General features: G+C 39.1%; 1 protein-coding gene across 1 annotated transcript; it reads right to left on the reverse strand.

The window, feature by feature from the left end:
* Positions 1-446: 446 nt before the first annotated feature.
* Positions 447-7,893, reverse strand: NDUFB4 (NADH:ubiquinone oxidoreductase subunit B4). The gene is made up of 3 exons (XM_047099601.1): positions 7,659-7,893; positions 2,867-3,013; positions 447-568 (listed from the first exon to the last, which is right to left on the reverse strand). Exons 1-3 carry the CDS (start codon positions 7,836-7,838, stop codon positions 506-508), a joined length of 390 nt encoding a protein of 129 aa, XP_046955557.1. The 5' UTR covers positions 7,839-7,893; the 3' UTR covers positions 447-505.
* Positions 7,894-20,394: the final 12,501 nt, after the last annotated feature.

The following is a 20,394-nucleotide window of genomic DNA, read 5'->3' on the forward strand; positions in this document are numbered from 1 at the left end:
TCTTCAGAGCCTTGATCAAATGCCATCTCCCTAGACAGAATTGTTTCTCCATGAGCTTCTATATCACTTTCCTGAATCCCTGTCGTATCTTTTTTTACCACATTGATGTTACTGTTCTGTTGCATTTACCGCTGGGGCTGGAGCCAGACACGAGTTTAGATTATTAAGTAGTACTAGATATAATGAGCTCTCAAATAACAATAATGGAATAAAACAGTTGTCAGAGTGTACTCCTTACACACAGGGCCTAAACTTGTCTTATTGACTGTTGTCTTCTGGGACCAGAGCACAATGCCTGGCTCATAGTAGACACTCATTTGCTGAATGACTGAATGCATCAACGTGAATTTGTTTCTTCATTAAACTGCGAACTCTTACAAAGTAGGGATAATACAATGTACAGCAAATATTTGTTGACTTAAGGTAATAGGAAGAAAGAGAAACTATTTAATGATTAATAGGAGATTTATTTAAACAATAATACATAGAGTCATCATTGCCAGACTTAATATGAAATGCTAAATGTTCGATCCAATTTTCCTTCCTGGATCAGTTTTTCTTTCCTATCCTGCAGAGATAGAAAACAAACAAACAAACAAATAAAACAAAAAACAAACAAAAAAAACTGCATTAGAAACAACACATTCTGACCCCTGTTCATTGAAACACTATTTACAACAGCCAAGATACAGAAACAACCTCAGTGTCCATCAATGGATGAATAAAGACATGGTATATGTATACAATGGAATACTATTCAGCCATAATAAAAAAAAAAAAAGAATGAAATCTTGCAATTTCATAAGTACAAGCATATAGATACAGAGAACACACAGGTAGGTGACAGAGGCAGGAGGTGGGCAGTGGGCAAAATGGGTGAAGGGGATCAAAAGGTACAAACTTCCAATCACAAACTAAATAAGTCATGGGAATATAATGTACAGCATGGTGACTACAGTCAATAATACTATATTGAATATTTGAAAGTTGCTAAGAGAATTATTCTTAAGTCCTCATTATAAGAAAAAAGATTGTTTTTTGTAACTATGTATGGTGACAGATGTTAACTAGACTTACTCTGGTGAGCATTTTGCAAAATATATAAACAAACAAAAAAGTACTAGAAAATACAAAAACAAACAAAAAAACAAAGTATTCTGGCAGAACCCACAGTACAACTCTGAAACAACACTTAAATACTCCAAAGCTAATTCCCATCCCACATTGTATAAGGGAAGAAATAGCAGTCTGAAGAAATAAAGGGACAATGAAAAAACATTCCTATTGAAAAACATCTTATGTAGGGCACCTGGGTGGCTCAGTCGGTTAAGCATCTGACTTTTGGTTTTCGCTCAGGTCATGATCTTGCAGTTTGTGAGACCAAGCCCTATGTCAGGCTCTGTACTGACAGCGCTGAGCCTGCTTGGGATTCTCTCTCCCTCTCTCTCAATAAAGTAAAAATAAACATAAAAAAAAAAAAAATAGAGGGGCGCCTGGGTGGCTCAGTCTGTTAAGCGTCTGACTTCAGCTCAGGTCACGATCTCACAGCCCATGAGTTCGAGCCCCGCGTCGGGCTCTGGGCTGATGGCTCAGAGCCTGGAGCCTGCTTCTGATTCTGTGTCTCCCTCTCTGTCTGCCCCTCCCCCGTTCATGCTCTGTCTCTCTCTGTCTCAAAAATAAATAAACGTTAAAAAAAATTAAAAAAAAAAAAATAGATGGGGCACCCGCGTGGCTCTGTTGGTTAAGTATCTGACTTTGGCTCAGGTCATGATCTCACAGTTTGTGAGTTTGAGCCCCACATTGGGCTCTCTGCTCTCAGCACAGAGCCTGCTTCAGATCCTCTCCCGCTTACGTTCACACTCTCTCTCTCAAAAATAAATAAACATAAAAAAAAGAAAAGAAAAGAAAAGAAAAACATCCTGTGCACATGTTGCAATCATTTTATTACCCCACTAAAAATCATATGTCAAAAGCAAAATGCAAACACCTTCTGGGTAAGTGTGGCCTACCTTTCTGTGAAGCAGTTAATTTATCAATCAAAAATATATATATAAGGTCTAACAGGAGAGTGGACTGGCCAGTTTAAGGCAGAGCTAGATGAGTGGGTTCCAGTCTATATGGCAACATGAGGCCTCCCGGGGGTCTAGTACTAGCTGTCAAAGATAAGCTTGGCTTTCTCTGCGATCATATGGCCTCTGATGGCAGATTCCCACCACGGGTTGCTTTTGCTTTCCTCTTGTTAGGGTATTAGGAAGTTTTAACATTAATTCACAAAAATGTGACCAACATAACTAGAATTCATACAAATAGGGAACACACTAAATGACTTATGTATTCTGCTAATATTTAACCAAGTAAACATCTCTTTTAAAAACAGATGAACTAAGAAAACTAAATATAAAAATTCACAAAGATAATTTCTAAAGGTAATTCAAAATAGCAAAGTTTAACTTCTATATTAACTTTTTAAAGTTATTTCTGTATTCTCTCACTTAATATTCACAGCACAATTTCCTTACATCATCTAAAACACACCAGGAAAACTCTTTCATGAGCTCTAAGTTCAAGTCTTAGAAATTTAAACTGACCAACTTATTACTTGATATTCTAGAGCAGCCATTAAATTAAATTTGAAAGTCTCAGAGACTATCATGAATTTTAGTAAAGTATATTTCAGTAAGAGTTGAAATGATAAAGCAATAAAACCAAACACGTAATCGAAACTTTCTCTTTTAACTCTTGCTGGAAAGGAATAAAGATAAAAGAGTAGAGGGGTTAAGATGGGAGGAAGGCAGTGGACAAGAGAGCTGCAGCCAGCCTGGCGAACTAATCACACAGAAAGTAAGTATCAGGCCCCAATACTTACTCTGTCAGTTTTGAAAACATAAAACCAGAAGAAGAGGGGCCCAATTCCAAATAGAGCTCCTAAGAGTGAGGTCTTGGGAGTGGGTCTGAAATTGGGATAGATATTTGCTGATCTTGCATAGGTCCAACGAATCAAGGCAGGATCTTCCTGAAATTCATGAAAACAAAAAGTTACAGGAACTTAAGCAGGACCACACTGAAACAATCTCATCAAAACTTTTGTGGGGGAGGACAGGAGATGCCTTTTGTGCTCCACCACAGCTAAGGGTAAGCCCTGAATATTTCTAAATAGCTTTGGGGAAGACCTTTCATTTCTAGTATTTGTTGAATTAACTCTCTGATGATCTTGTTCAAATCCTTCAGAATTTAAAATATTCTTATATCACCCTTCAGCTTTCTATTTATTTGAGATTTAAGAAATATAATCTTTTATTTTTTTAAATTTATTTTTGAGGGAGAGAGAGAGAAAGAGCTTGAGCCGGGAAGGGACAAAGAGAAGGGAGACACAGAATCAAAGCAGGCTCCAGGTTCCAAGCTGCCAGCACAGAGCCTGACACAGGGCTCGAACTCACAAATGGTGAGATCATGACCTGAGCCGAAGTCAGATGCTTAACCAATTGAGTCACCCAGTTGCCCCAAGAAACCTAATCTTTTTAAGCTGTCAGAGAAGCCATTTTTTCTCTTTGATCTTTTTTTTTTTCTTTTCTGGATTTTTTTTTTTTTTTAGCTTCATTGTCGTTCTTAAAGTATGACCAACTGAATCACAGTATTCCCGATGAGGACTGATTTCATATGCTCTGTCATGCTTTGTACTCTGTTTCCAGGACCCTTTCTAATGCTACCCCCCACCCTGCCCTGTCTTTCCAGGCTATATACAAATTGCAGGAAGGTGAAGACTGAGGTAGGCTAACTCTGAACTTTAATTTCTTTAAGCTGACTTGGCAGATATTTTACAAGCAAAACTATTACATTTAACACTATTAAAATAATTTGTAGTGAGGACAAGGTTGTTAAAAAAAATAATCAGACTGTCTTGGTTTAAAAAAAGTAATTATCCATTTTAATATATTTATACTAGAACAACTATATAAGATAGCAAATCTGCCCCAAACACATAATTAAACTTAATTAGCTAAATCCCCAAATGATTTTATAAAAATTATTTGCTCCAATTAACTAATAGGCAGATTAAAAATAAGCAAATTAAATCAGCTTTAAAACTTTAATACTAAAGGAGAACATTCAAGGTCCTATACAATGCCAAGGAAGTCATGATTGGTAGAATTAAAATAGTTAAACTGGATCTTCCACAGATAAATTTTTAAACCAAAATGTCTGCAGAAACAGTAAAGGTGAAGACACAAGATATACACAGGTTTAAGGGGATGTTTGAGGTCAATACCTGAAAGGATAAATACATCTATTCTTGTATCTATCCCTTCTACTATTAATGTATTTGAATGATTCTCCCATGACAGAATTCTCAATTTGCCAGTCGCGTCTCTACATATTTACCTGTCAGATCAGTCTTCCAGAAACAGATATTTTATTTCATAAAAACATCAACAGCCCCATGACCATAGTTTATTGAGCCTGGTACTGTTAAGAGAAGTTCCAAAACACATTCCATGGGAGATGGTTTTCCTTCTTTGACACCACTCTATCTCAAAAGAACTATCAGCAGCATCTGACATGGTCAACAATCCTTCACATCATTTCTTTTGGCTTTCAGGACACACACCTGCCTGGTTTTCCTCCAAACCCTGTGGCCATTCCCTCTTGGTCTCTTTTGCTCTCTACGTCCTTATTTCTCTAAACGCTTAATACTGGACCTTAGACCTTACTGGTCTTTTTGTTTATTTTTATTTTGGGAGAGATAGAGAGCAAGCAGGGGAGGGGCAGAGAGAGAGGGAGAGACAAAATCCCAAGCAGGCTCCACACTGTCAGTGCAGAGCCCCATTCGGGGGCCAAACTTAAGAACTGTGGGATCATGACCTGAGCCGTGAGATCACGACCTGAGGTGAAGTGAAGAGTCGGACACTTCACTGACTGAGCCACCCAAGCGCCCCTTTGCTCGTCTTTTCCATCTACATTCATTCCCTTGATGAGCTCCTCCTGTCACATGGTTTTAAATATCCATCTATAGGCCGATGACTCCCAAAATTTTACTTCCCCAGACCTCTACCCCGAACTCCAGACATAATATCCAACTACCTGCTCAACACTGTCATGTTGTCTAACAGGCATGTCAAATGTGATGTATCCCAAACTGATTTCCCAATGTTCCACTCCATCTCCATCCCTGCTCCTCTCACATTCTTCTCTATGTTGGTAAAAAGCAACTTCATTGTTCTGATAACTTAGGTCAAAAACCTTGGAGTCATTCTTCACCCTTCTCTCTCTTACACCTCACATCCAATCTGCTAGCAAATCTGGTTGGCTTTACTTTCAATACATACTCATAATTCACCACTTCTTACCACCTACACTGCCAAAAAAACCCTGATAGATTACCTCAAAAGCCTCCTAACTAGACTCCTTGCTCTTGTCCTCCATAATGTATTTTTAAGTAAGCAACCAGAGAGAAGTTAAAGTATAAGGGCAGATTACTCACTCAGTAAAAGTCCTTCTTGGTGTGATCTAGTTCCAAGTACCTTTCTGACCTCATCTCTTCCTACTTTGCTTCCACCTTTCTCCACTTTAGTCACAATGGTCTCTTCAGTATTTTTGAAACTAACCAGGCACACTCCTGTCTAAGGACCTCAACACCTGTCCCCTCTACCTAAAACGCTACTTTCCCTGAGAGCTGTGTGGCTATCTTCCTCACCTCACTTCCTTCATGTCACCTTCCACGGAAGGCCTTCCCTAGGGATATCTAACATTTCAGCTGCTGTCCCTCCCTACTATATACACACATTCCGAATTCCCTTCCTTGCTTTATTTTTCTTATCACTTATCACTAACATGCTAAATGATTTACTTTTTTAAGTTTATGTATTTATTTTGGGAGAGAGAGAGACAAAGAGCAAGCAGGAGAGGGGCAGTCGGAGGGAGAGACAGAATCCCAAGCAGGCTCCACGCTGTCAGCGCAGAACCTGATGCGGAGCTAGAACTCACAAACCATGAGATCATGACGTGAACCCAGGTCAAAAGTCGGACACTTAACTGACTGAGCTACCCAGGTGCCCCTAAATTATTTAGTTTTTAAATCTGTTTATTACTTGTCTGCCCCACTGGAAAGAAAGCTCTATGAGGACAGGAATCTACACTGTCACCTCAGCATCTAACACAGGGCCTAGCCTATTACAGCAATTATTTGTTCATTGAATCAATCATTCTTAAAGATTAGGCAAGGAATTTCCATGTATTGATCACTAAATGATTAAGTGCCAGGCACTCATTTATTTAATTAACAGAACAACCAATGAGGCAGGTATTACTGTCTCTTTTATGTGACAAAATTGAAACTGTCCTAGGGCACAGAACTGGAAAAAAGAATCTGGGGTTTAAACTTCAGCTATCTGGCACATCAAACCCACCTGTGTATGTAAATAACAAATGTCTCTCTCCACACCTTCTCAAGTAAACACCTTCTTCTCCAGTTCTAACTAGAATTGGTACAGCCAACTGGTTAAGCAGATGTTTTGGGTTACAAAGATCAAGGTTTAAATTCTGCTCTATCACTTGCTAAGGGAGTATCACTCTATGACCTACTTGTCCTTCCCATGTTGTCTTCCAATCTGTAAAATCGGGTTAATAACAGGGCCTAATTCTGAATACTTGTGACATTTGAATATTCGGAAAGGGTTTAGATAGTGCCTGCACAACTTAAATTTCCTTCAATTCTCATAACTTCCAAAAAGTCCTACAGAACACCAATGCAACTGTTGGGAAAAGTGTTTTTTTTTGTTTGTTTTGTTTTGGGTTTTTTTTTGTTTTGTTTTTAGTATATTTGACATCATATTTAAACAGCTCTTGGACAGAAAATTATCAAAAAGTGCACTCATTAAATAATAGCTATCAGTCTACTGGTTATATATTAAGTGCCTGGAATGTTATACAAACTATTTCATTTAACCTCACAATGGCTTTATAAAGAGTATACTACCATTCCCACATAAGATCAGAAAATTAACGTTTGGACAGAGTAGGCAAATTGCCTAAGGTCACATAGTTTGCCAACTTGTGCTGCCTTGGCATATGAATCCAAAGACCACAGCTTCAACAGCTGCAGTTTTGGGGTCTTTAAAAGATATAAATTGAAAAATCACTATATTCCCATCAGGAGAGAGCAGTATTGATATGAATTGTGAACTGAATGGTGGGAAACTGCTTTAAAAAAAAATAATAATAACACACACAACACATTTTCTGAGCACTCATTACATTCATTACAGCCCGGTCACTGTGTTGGCTGGTGATGTGCCTGGTCTCATTTAATCCTCGTCACAGCCTCATAAAGTAGGAAGTGCTGTATTAATCCCATTTTCCAGACAGGAAAACCGAGGCTAAGCAGCAGAGTTGTGTCACTTTAGTGAGCAAGCCAGGATTCAAACCCAGCCCGGTGTGAACTGAGAACCGTCCTGTAGACCACCAAGCTCTCCGCCCAAGGTCAAAGGGCTAGTGGGTTGGCCTGCTCTCTGAGCCTGGAAAAGGGCCAATGTCTAAGATACGGATTGGAACGGTGGACGCCCCGCTGCGGGGTCTCCCTTGGCCGGTCTGGGCTGCCCGGTCGGAGGGGACAGCCCGGACTCTATGGCCCTTGATTCCCGCCCGGCCGGCCCCCGACTCACGATGAGCCCTCGGCGGCTGGGGTCGTTGTACTGAAGCAGGTACTCCCGTTTAAGTCGGGATCTTATGGCCAACCGCTCGGCTTGCGCCTTCCGGGCTTCTGGAGATACGTCGTATTCGGCTGGGTCGAGGGTGGAGGGTAGAGTGGCCAGGCGCGAAGGCTGGTACTTGGGGAACGACATCTTGGCAGTCCGGCACAGAAGCGCGCCTGCGCGACTCCGAGGCCCTCCCCCACTTTATTCTGACCTTCATCCAGTGGGAGTGCGCTTGCGCGTCAGCTGAAGGTAGGCGACAGAGCAAGACAAAGAACTCAGCTTCTTTCCGCAACCTTCCTCGCGGTCCTGGGACCCTAATAGCGATCTGCGCATGCACAGTGTGCTCTTTTCGCCCACCCCCGCTTCCTCCTTCTACCTACCCACAATCTGTTGCTTGTTGCCTGCTGTTTCCTAGCAGCCTTTCTCAAAGCAGAGCTTTTTATGAGAAGTTGAACTGTGTGAGACTGGCAGACACGGGGAACGGGACTGGCTCTAGTAGAGTCCTGTTTCACTGTGGGTCCCTCCAAGGTGTGTGACTTTGAACAAGTCACTTAACGTCTGTGAGTTTTCCTCCTGCTCATCCTGTGTAATGACCCCTATGCCGTTTACCTAACAAACCTTTTGTGAGGATTACATAAGATAATGGAGAGGTGCCAAAGTGCTTTGCAAAGCACAATGTCCTCTGCCAAAAAAGAGAATAAGCTTTTCTGTACGTTACCACATTAGATCCGTACAACGTAAGAAAAGGTGTGTTTTTCTTAGGCACGAAACAATGTTGAATAGGAGAATGATGTTAGAAATGTTGCCTGCCTGACTAGTAAGTCGTTAAAAAATGAAATATTGAATAAAGCGCGTGAAGAAACAGTATCTTGATTAAAATACCCCTTACCTAAAATCCTTAGCACTCTTCAGGTGCTAAGAATGAAAAATACCTTCAAGATACGAAAATATGCATAGAGGCATTGTGTCTTAATGTGAAAGATGATTCAGGGAGAAAAAAAAAGTAACCCAAGGGAAACCTCCATCCCTACTGTCTTTCCCCTTTCCCCCACTATCACCAAGGGGAAAACGCAACTTCAAGTTGCACAGCAGGGTCTTTGGGTACCAGTCAGGTACTCCTCAGGGGAAAGCATGTAAACAATATTTCCATAACTCAGACAAGGAAAGCTGGATCAAAAGAGAGCTTCACCTTGGATGAAATGTCTGAAGACATATAGGTATGTTGGGAAATGGCTGCTAGGCAGAGAAGGGACCTAGAAAGTGTTGGCATTTGAAGTGATGAGCAGCACTGCTGTCACATTTATTCAACATTTTAATATTGTTTTAAAACATTTATTAAGCACCCACTGCGTGAAGCATACTGCACACTAGTGAGTCTTAGTCAATCTTCCAGGCTCACTGGGGGAAATGCAGAAGAAATGAAGGACGTGGTGTTGTCTTTGAGGAGCTGACAATCAGGCCGTACAGAAAGAGAAGACAGAATATGATAATATTTGCAAAGCAGTTTAATGTCCAAATGAATTTAGAGCAAAATGGGCTCATGAGAATGCAGGCTGAGGAAATGTAGAAAAAAGAAATTTGAAACAAATCGCTTACATTCAATTTTAAAGGAATGAGAATAAAAGGAGTTCTGAGTTTTTTTTTTTTCAAAGGTGTTTCAAAATTGTGTTTATAGATTAGACACTGATATGGGAAAAAGGCATGCAAAAGGATAAAAGAAAGAAGAAAGGAGTACAAAGACTACAGATGACAACATTTTAAAAAGACTTCATAAAGGTAAGAGAGAGGGAAAGAGAGAGAAAGACAGAATAAACTTCATCATTTCCCTTTGGATTAGTTAAGGTATTTGTTTCTACATTTGCTTGGTTATCAAAAGGATCCCTTTAGATGATTGTCAAAAAGATGAAGTCCTAAGTTCTCTTCTGCTCTTGAAGATTCGGAACTGATCTGGCAGGGGAACCCATGTGTCTGTACTTTGTATAGTTTCTTGAGGGGATTCTAATACCGTTTTGCGTTTGGAAAACAGAGATGAGTACAAGAGGTCTTCCTTTCCCTCTTCTTTTTCCAGGAAAGGTCCTCCCAAAGTGAATCTATTTAACGTGAAGACCTGGATTCTATAATGAAAAAAAAGACTTGATTGAGCCTTTATCTTGAAATAATGCAATCAAAAAATTATGAAAATGAATATATCTTATATTTAACATTTCAGGTCACAATTACAACTGTGTGCTAATTCTGATAAATCAAGTGTTAATTTGTGGGCACAGTTATTTTTATTTTATTTTATTTTATTATTTTTTAAAAAAAAAATTTTAATGTTTATTTTTGAGAGAGACAGAGACAGAGCATGGACAGAGGAGGGGCAGAGAGAGAGGGAAACACAGAATATAAAGCAGGCTCCAGGCTCTGAGTCGTCAGCCCAGAGCCCAATGTGGGGCTCGAACTCACAAGAGCCGTGAGATCCTGACCTAGGCCAAAGTCGGATGCTTAACCCGACTGAGCCACCCAGGCGCCCCCACAGTTATTTTTATATAGCTCATTATCCTTCACTTTGCATTTGATTTTTGCAGAGGCTCATATTTGTAGAAATGTTGGAGGCCTTTATCCAGTTTTCCCAAGGTCCTCTCTTAATTCTTTGAAACTAAATTACTTCCTTTTGAAGCATTGATGTCATCATTATTCTTACCGATTTTCTCTTTTTCCCCTTTGTTATCTAGTACAACGCTCTGAGATCCTCCTTTATTAGTGACTTTGCAGGCTGCTGCAAACATCGCTTTTATGAATTTTGTGAAAGTCCACCTCTTTTGCAAGATTTGCAGTAGATTTCTATTATTTTTGAGGATTGGATATTTCCAAGTGGATGGCTAAGACTTTGATAGGAGTGGATGTAGGCACTAGGGTTAGCAGATGGAACAATGCAAGTGGGGAACAATTTCACAAGTAACCACTTCACCAATGAATATTTCGTATTTTGAAGACTTTTACTTTTCCTAATAGAATTTATCAGAATTTATTGGGACATGGATTACAAGGACTAAGTATGGAAACTGTATTTGGCTGGAAGAGGGGGGATGGAGTGGTAAAGTGGAGAAGGAGAGAAATACAAATATGCAGGGATAGTCAAGTATGACTGGGACAGGATTTCAGGGAACAGAAGATGGACAAGTGAATACAGAAACTGTAAGAAGCAGATAAGTTCCAGTTGCAGCAATATGAAGAGCATTCCTTCTCTTAATTGGCTAGGATCATAGGTAAATTTGTGAATAAATTCCCAACTTTGAGTCAGGAATAAACCCAATGCCCGGAGATTTAAGTAATCAGTGATTGTCAGCAGCTGACATTTAGTGAGCATTTTCCTTTATTATTGTTTTCAAAAATCTTGTCCTGACGTTGAATATCAGCAAGTGATGTACTGTCAAACTAGTACAGGGTCCCCTCCTTCAATGATCTTCTCCAGAACCCTGGGAAGGGCCCTAGAAATGTGTTCACATGGCCATTCTGTTTCTGTAAAATTAGACGAAGTAAGATATTTAAATCTCAGTTGCCTAAGACTGCTGTGTCTCTCCTGACTTCTCTTCTATTACATTTTCCCTCCTGGTGGGTGGTATCGCAGTGATCTGAGGCATTTGGGGGATCTGACAAATGAAAATTTGAATTTAGTGGGACATATTTATTTGATTCACATCAATTTCAAATGGAGTTTAATTATTGCTAGGCATCCAGGCGTAGGAATGGCTTCCAGGGATATCATTAACACCCAGTGTGCCGGGGAGGTGCAGGATCAAAGTTTGTGTTGTGATATGAACTTGTCCTGTGAATCCTGGCCCTGGAAATATAGGGGTAGAGGAGGAGAAATAAGGTTTGAAATATACAGAACCAGAAGCTAATCTGTGGGAAATTCTCCTAGTTATCATTGGCATTTTTCCTTTAAAAAGCACCCCCCTCCAAAATTATATAAGCTTCACATCCCATCAAATCCTGATCTTCCCGTTTATCTGTCTTGTTAAGGCTGCAAGGAAGAGATACAAAGTGCTATGTGAATTAATTTAATTGCAAGGAGACCTAAGAATATGGGGTAGAAGGGAAAGTTATCTCTCATTTGGTTATGTAGCCACCCTAGGAATTTATCTTCCAAAATTGAAATGAACAACAGTTCAAAGAGAGAATAAGAACAATACTTTAGAGCTTCAGTGTCCCATCTTAGCTCAAGTAAACCACTTTCTCTTTGTTTAACTAGCATCTACTCTTCCTCCAAAAGAGGATATTATTGAATCAGTTTGACACTATTCAATCTAGATTGCCTCAAAGTACCACATGGGAGGTTGGCTCTCACTGTATCCAACTTATCTGCAGCTCTGTTGATTTGGGCACTGTCGAAGTCAGTCATGAATAAGATTACACTACTGGTTTTACTCAACAGATGCACTTAAGTCACAGAAGTTTATCTTGTTTAGAGAAGATCCACATAGAACTACTTGCTTCAGAAGTAGTGGTATATCCAGCAGACACTTTAAGACTACACAGCCTGTCCATTACAAACATACATTACTTTCTACTTGTTTCTACTATAGCTTTATAGTAAGTCTTGGTATTTCAGGAGGCAAATCTCTCCGTTTTATTATAGTTCGAAATTGTGTTAGCTACTTTAGTTCCTCTTCTTTTCCAGATGAATTTAGTATTAAGATGTTAAATTCCGTGAAAAAAAATCCATTGGGATTTTGATTGGAACTGCACTAAATGTATACCTTAATTTGAGAAGAACAGACATTCTTCTCATATTGCATCTTCTCATCTGTAATCTATTAGTCAGGTCCTTTATTCCCTTCAATCATGTTTTGTAACTTTCTCCGTGAGGAATTGTTGCCTCCTCTAGTAGATTAATTCTGCTACATTATAGATTTCATTGCTATTGTTAATTGTTTCTTTTCCTATTACATTTTCTAAATGACTGTTGCTGGTGTATTATAATATTATTGATTTTTGTATACTGGTTTTGGAACCAGTATCCTTGTTGAACTCTTTATCACTTCTGTTGGCTTTTCTATTCCTTCCTTTGGATTGTTCTATGTAGTTGGCCATACCTTGAGAAAAGCAGTCTTGCCTTTTCTCTTACAAGTCTCATACTTGGTTTTCTCTCTCTCTCGCTCACTCTCTCTCTCTCTCTCTCTCATTGCATTAGCTAGGACCTACAGTACAATGTTTTATGATAGCAGAAACTGAGAATCTCCTATATTGTTCCCAGCTTTAATAGGAAATCTGTTCACCATTAAATGTTTGCTGTAGGGTTTGGTAGAAGCCCTTTATCAGGTTGAGAAAATTCTGTTATATTCTTTCCCAAACGTTTTTTAATCATGAATGAGTGATAATTGATCAAATATATTTCTACATTTTTGTTATATAGTCATATGGTTTGTCTGTTAATCTGTTAAAAACACAGAGAAATTTAGTAGGTTTTTTTATTTCAAGTTTTTATTTAAATTCTAGTTAGTTAACATATATAGCAAAATTGGTTTCATGTGTAGGATTTAGTGATTCATCACTGACATATAACACCCAGTGCTCATCACCAGTGCCCTCCTTAATACCCATCACCCATTTAGCCCACGCCCCACCCACCTCCCCTCCATCAACCCTCAGTTTGTTCTCTATAGTTAAGAGTCTTTATGGTTTGCTTTCCTCTCTTTTTTTCCCCTTCCCCTATGTTTATCTGCTTTGTTTCTTTTTTTTTAAGTTTATTTATTTATTTTGAGAGAGAGAAAGCATGAATGAGTGGTGGAGGGGCAAAGAGAGAGGGAGAGAGAGAATCCCAAGCAAGCTCCACACTGTCAGCACAGAGCCAGATAAGAGACTCAGTCTCATGAACCATGAGGTCATGACCTGAGCCAAAATCAAGAGTCAGATGCTTAACCATCTGAGCTACTCAGGCACTCCTCATCTGTTTTGTTTCTTAAATTCCACATATGAGTGAAATCGTATGGTATCTTTCTCTGACTGACATATTTTGTTTAGCATAGTATACTCTAGCTCCATCCACATCATTGCAAAGGGCAAGATTTCATTCTTTTTGATTGCTGAGTGATATATCCACTCATCAGTGGATGGACATTTGGGCTCTTTTCACAATTTGGCTATTGTTGATAGTGTTGCTGTAAACATCAGGGTGTATGTGCCCCTTCAAATCAGCATTTTTGTATCCTTTGGATAAATACCTAGCAGTGCAGTTGCTGGATCTTAGGGTAGTTCCATTTTTAACTTTTTGAGGAACCTCCATACTGTTTTCCAGAGTGGGTGCATCAATTTGCATTCCCACGAACAGTGTAAGAGGGTTCCCCTTTCTCCGCATCCTTGCCATCATCTGTTGTTTCCTGTGTTAATTTTAGCCATTCTGACAGGTGTGAGGTGGTCTTGTCATGGTTTTGATTTGTATTTTCCTGATGATGAGTGATGTTAAGCATCTTTTCATGTGTCTGTTAGCCAGTAGGTTGTTCTGATGTGGAATATTTTGCATTCTGAAATTAACTATTTCATGGCCATGATATGTTTTTTAATGTAGTGATTAAATAATTAAACTGAATTAAATTTATTAGCATTTTATTTAGGATCTTACCATTTATGTTCATTGATGAATTGGCTGTATAATTTTCTTTTTCCTATTTTGTTCTTGTCCAGTTTTGGTAATTTATTTACATGAAAAGAAGTGGTAGATTAATAGATTTCCTTTTTTTTTTTTTTTTTATTCTCCAAAATGGTTTGTTTAAGACAGGAACTGTATTCCTTGAAGACTTTGTAAATTATCTTTTTAAAACTGTCAACTGCCTGGGTCTTCCCTTTTTATTTTCAGGAGAGACTTTTGGCTATCAATTCAATTTCTTTAATGATGGGGTTTTTTTCAGGTTTTCTATCTCCTTTGGAATGAAGTTTGGTAATTTAAATTTTCTCAAATGTCTGTTTATTGCTTTTAATGTTTTTTTTTTTTATTTTGAGAGGGGAGAGAGAGAGGGCATGTGTGAGCCAGGGAGGGGCAGAGAGAGGGCGAGAGAAAGAATCCCAAGCAGGCTCCACATTGTCAGCACAGAGGGTTCTATCTGTCCCACGAACCCAACCATGAGTTCATGACCTGAGCTGAAATCAAGAATCAGATGCTTCACTGACTGAGCCACCCAGGTGCCCCTTAAATATTTTGTTTTAAACTTAATTGTTATAGAGTTTCTAATCTCATGATTTTTTCAGTCTCCACTGTTTTTATAATTATGATCCTCATTTTGCCATTAATATTGTTTGTTTTCGTGTCCCCGATAATCCCCATCCCCTATTTCTCCTATCCCTCCACCTGTCTCCCCTCTGGTAACTATCAGTTTGTTCTCTACAGTTAAGAGGGTTTTTCTTGGTTTGCCTTTCTCTCCCTTTTTCCTTTGCTCCTTTTGTTTCTTAAATTCCGCATATGAATGACATCATATGGTATTTGTCTTTCTCTGACTGACTTATTTTGCTCAGCACTATTTATCCATTTCTTATTTATCTTATTTATCCATTCATCTTATGGATCTTATCCATCTTATTTATCCATTCATCTAAGGAAGGACACTTGGGCTGCATCCATAGTTTGGCTATTGTAGATTATGCTGCTATAAACATAAGGGTGCGTGTATCCCTTTGAATTAATGTTTTTAATTTTGGGGGTAAGTACCCAGTAGTGCAATTCCTAGATCTTAGGGTAGTTCTAATCTTAATTTTTTGAGGAACCTCCATACAGTTTTCCACAATGGCTGCACCAATACTGTTTATTTATTGCTTCTTTTTTTTCTTCATCCATCTTGCTAGAAGTTTGTCTTCTTTGTCTTTACAGAGACCCCATTAAAAAAATTTTTTTTAATGTTTATTTATTTTTGAGAGAGAGAGAGAGACATGCAGACAGACAGAGCACGCGAGCCAGAGAGGCAGAGAGAGAGGGAGACCTAGAATCTGAAGCAGGCTCCAGGCTCTGGATGTCAGCACAGAGCCCGACACGAGGCTTGAACCCATGAACTGTGATATCATGACCTGAGCCAAAATCGGTCACTTAACCGACTGAACTACCAAGGTGCCCCCAGAGAACCCATTTTTTATTTTGTCATCCCTAATCAATTTTTCCTCTTATACTTATTTCTTTTATTTTTCTTGAGATTACTGTAATATTCTATTTCTGGTTTCTTCAGCAGAATACTTACCTCATTCATTTTTAATATTATGTTTTATAATTTTTTATGCATATAATTCTATAAATTTAATTTTAGGTATATAGTCATATGTTTTTTTAGTATTTTCATTTTCATGTAATTCTGAGTATTTCATGATTTCTATTATGCATTTTCCTTAACTGATAAGTTATTTAGAAATACGTTTTTCAGTTTCTGAAGTTTTTTTTGTTTCGTCAATTTTTTTACTGTTAATTTCTTGTTTAATTGTATTACTGTATAATATTAGTCCTTTGAAATTTATTGAGACTTTCTTTGGGCTTCCTATATGGTCAGTTTTTGTTAGATTGTTTTTTTTAACAAACCATTTTTTGAAATTTAACATACATATGGAAAGAAAAATGTACAAATCATACATATGCTGTTCAATGAGTTATTACAAAGTGAACAAAGCCTTCTAATCATACATAGTCATTTTTATTATGGTTCCATGTAAGCTTACAAAGAATGTATACTTTGTAAGTCATTGAGTGCAAGGTTAGATCAAGTTTTTTAATTAGGTGGTTTAGGTGTCTTATATCTTTCTTTATTCGTCTATGTCTCCTTGCTCTATTTCCAATATAGAAGTGCATATAATTTCCCAGTGCTATTGTGGTTTGTCCATTTCTCCTTGAGCAAGATTAGAATACACAGGGTGAACTGAAGGTGATATGGAAACATTTTAATGCACATGCATCTCTGGATTATTTTTACCAAAAGACAAAGAAACTCATACATAATGGTTCGCTCATTCCATCCATTTAGTGTGCTGTATACAAACCAACCAGGAAAAGAAGATTTCTGCTTAAAATATACAGAACACTTAGAAACACATCTGTCATGTAGACATATCCAAAAGCTCATGAATATTACATTTTGCATTTCTCTCCTTCAGAGACAGTCTTTTCATCCTAGTCTTAGCATATATCTGTTCTTATTACTAAAGTCACTTACATAAGGACATATTTGTACTTGAAAGGAACAATAAGTTGCCTACAGAGTATAAGGTGACATTTTCTTACAGCTTGTCAATTTAACATAAAAGAGGGTTGATCTGCTTAGCTGAGGCTATGTCATGCTTTTTTCTATGGTATAAAATGCTGCCCTATCATCATCTTTTGCTTGGGGAGAGCAATAGCCTCCTAGTTGGCTTTCTTACCTACATCCACCCTTACCATACTCCTATCTCTTTTCCAAACAGCAGCTAGGGTGACCTTTTAAAATACACATTATCCTAGCACCCCTGTTTAAACTCTTACATGACTTCAAGACTCGCTAAAGTCTGCTTCCTGCCTCTTCAGCTGTGCTTGGCTGTATGCTCCCCATCACTGTCTGTGCTCCAGCCACACTGGCTTCTCCTCAGTTCCTTCCTTCCCCAGGGCCTTTGCACTTACTCTTCACTCTGCCTCAAATATTACACACCATACTCTGATTCATCCTGCAGAACCCACTCAGTTCTATCACCCCTTGGCTAATCAACAAGGTAAAATCGCTCTACAAGCTTTTGTAGCATTGTAGACCTCTCCTTTACAACACTAATTACAATCCTAATTTTACATTTTTTATTATTTAATTAATCCCTGCCTCACCTCCCATTAGAATGCAGGCTCTTTGAAGACCAGGCCACAGCAGGCTGGACTCACCCTGCATCCCAACACTAGCACAGTGTCTGGCCCATCACAGCAGTGGTAATGGGCTAAATGACCAGTTCCTTTCTTCATTTCAAAGTGAATATATTAACCAAATATACCTTCACCCCTCTTGCTGCCTCTGTTTTCATCCCTTGCTTACTTCTAGTAATACTCCATACTCACCACTCCTCCCCTCTTCACTCCCCGCCCCCACTGTGAATTAAAAATTCAATTCCAAAAGCATTATCAGTAATACAGCTTTTTACTGAAGATTTTGTGTAGTTACAGAGGAGGGAGTACATTACAAAGTAAAATGCCATAACAAAGCCCTTTAACATCTCTGCTTCCCCCCAGCCTTGTCTCTACAGCAGCTGGAGCTGTCTTATCCCTCTTCTTCCCCCTCCCCCCACTGCAGGTGTGCTCTCAGAACCCCTCCAGCCAAACTGCCTCCTCCTCCACCTGCTTCCAAATGTATATTCAGCAAAACAAAGTGCAGCCATCGGCCAAGCCATGACTCCTGGCTCCTTAGTTCATAGGGCCACTTGCATTTATAAAAGTTTGGAACAAGAAGTGTTGACTTTTTGTTCATCTTTTCCTTTGCTTGCTGATAGTCTTTCCTCCATCAAGGCCATCCATGCCCTGCCTGCTTTCTATGGCTGACTGAAATCTTACATCCATCAAGGTCCAGTTCAAACGCCCCACCTTCTAGAAACCTTTCCATAAGACCCTTAAGTTGAGGTAATTTTTTCTCTTCCCTAAAAATGCACACCACTTCTTTTATTTTTATTGGTATTACAAGCTATGTTAGGATTGTCTTTTTCTCCCTCTCCTTTAAGAGCAAGTTCTGTTTCTTACTCTACAAGGTCTGAAGGGTCTGGCTCAGGACTCTCTGCACTGCAGGCTGCAGTGTTGGTAGAATTACAACAAAACATTCTGTATTTCTTTTCGTAGATTTTGGTAAAAGCCTCTTCAAGAAAGCTACTGATACCCAATATTTCAATTTCAGAGTCAGCTAGCAGAAACTACTCCTTCCCCGAAGAAACTCTGTACCTATTGTGGGTGGGAATAGTATAGCTTCTGGTTTAACAAGTTTGGAGAGAAGGTCTCTATCCAGGTAAAAGATAGTGTTGACATCTTTGCCTGGATTGACTCTGGCTTTCTAAAATGCAGCAACAGTCTGGCCCCTGAAAGACAATCAGGGCTTCTGAGAGATTTAGAGTCTAACTCATGTGACTTTTAAAATGTCAAGGAGATGGCTAAGTAAAAATGTTGTCATATGAATTTAAGCTCTTGAGGTCTAGAGAGGGACTTACTGCTAGCAGTTTGTGTTCTGTTATCATAATTGTGATCTTCAGCTGAGCAGATCTCTCACTTGGTACCTTGACCAAGCAGAGAAGGTAGAGCCCAGCGATGAGGTTTGTTTCATGTATATGTGACTGACTGAGGACAGCTAAAATGCACCTTACCATCACTTGCTCAGATTTTCTATCAAATTATGTTACCTTCTCAACATGAAACTGTAAATATCTCTAAATTCTTTCATTCCTATAAGCATCTTCCTTACTCCGGAAATGACATCATCCCATTTTTAAAATGTTGGGGTAGGTTTTGTTTCTTTTATTATGGAAATTTTCAATGTACACAAAGTAGAGGAAATGATACAATAAGCCTCTTAGACTCATCCTGAGCTTTTACATTTGGAAATATTTTGTCAATGTCATTTTATCTATCCCCCCTACATGTACATTTCACTTTTCTTTTTGCTGGATTGTTTTAAAGAAACCCCTGACTCTTTCATTTTACCCATAAATACTTTAGGATGTATTTCTAACAATTAAGGAGGGTTTTTTTCCTACATAACCACAATGCTATTGTCACACGTAACAAAATTATCAATAATCTCAGGAGCATTTTAAAAATAGGATTCTGGAAAAAGCAAGCCAAAGGAATGAGTAATATAGAATTTCAAGCACTATGGTAAGCAGTTTGGGAAGATGCTTTTAGCAAAGAGGGTACTTTCACTCTTGCAAATGACATCACAGAGCCAGATGCCACTTTCTCCTACATATCCATAATTGGATTTACTTTCTTACCCCCAAATATATTCCCTGGTTCAGTTCAAGGCATCAGCAACCACCCAGGAGCTCAAGCTCCAGAAACAGGGTCCTTGTAGACTTTCCCCCTGCCCCCACCCCTTTAGCACTCCCTTTAACCAGTTTTGAAGAGCTAAAACTCAGGGTGAATATTGCTCATATCCATCCCCTCCTTTGCATTCCCACTGCCACTCCTTTTGTCTGGGCCCCTGCTATCTATCTCTACATTGAGGTTATTGAAAGATTTTGATTTGTGTTCCTCCCAGAAACAGAGCCTGAGACAAGGATTTGAGTATAAATAATTTATTGGAGAGGTGATCCCAGGAGACCTGGAAGCTGAGCTGGGGAATGAGACAGGGACGTGAAAGAAGCCAATACAGGATGTATTAACAAGCACTGAAGGACACTGGAGCTCCATCCCACTGGACAAGTCTGGGAGACAGTACAGAATACCCCTCAGCATTATCCCAACCAACAGGCAAGGGAGCTGGGCTCTTATTTATCCATCAGGTCTCCACCTGTCATTGCCTTATGGCTGCTTTCAAGGGCAAGAAGTCCCCAGCACTTCTAGCCTGCACTGTGCATGGCCTAAGCCTACTACCAGCCAGAACACAGAGGGTCATGGGCCTTCAATGTATAACAGTAATGCTAAGGGGACAAGGGCAGGGCACTGAGAGCACTACATTGCCTCCCTTCTCACTCTCTCCTTCACAGAGGCAGGAATAACTTTCTAAAGTGCAAATCTGATTCAGGTACTTCCCTATTC

Source organism: Lynx rufus, unplaced genomic scaffold (genome assembly GCF_022079265.1).
Source record: "Lynx rufus isolate CCGP_SWC_20201006 ecotype Redwood Valley unplaced genomic scaffold, mLynRuf1.p SCAF_5, whole genome shotgun sequence".
Lineage (NCBI taxonomy): Eukaryota > Metazoa > Chordata > Mammalia > Carnivora > Felidae > Lynx > Lynx rufus.

Coding starts and splice junctions, on each gene's coding strand:
- NDUFB4 (XM_047099601.1), bottom strand. CDS start 7,838: ATGTCGTTCCCCAAGTACCAGCCTTCGCGCCTGGCCACTCTACCCTCC. Junction 3,014..7,658: donor CCAGCCGCCGAGGGCTCATC/GTGAGTCGGGGG, acceptor CATGAATTTCAG/GAAGATCCTGCCTTGATTCG. Junction 569..2,866: donor ATGTTTTCAAAACTGACAGA/GTAAGTATTGGG, acceptor CTATCTCTGCAG/GATAGGAAAGAAAAACTGAT.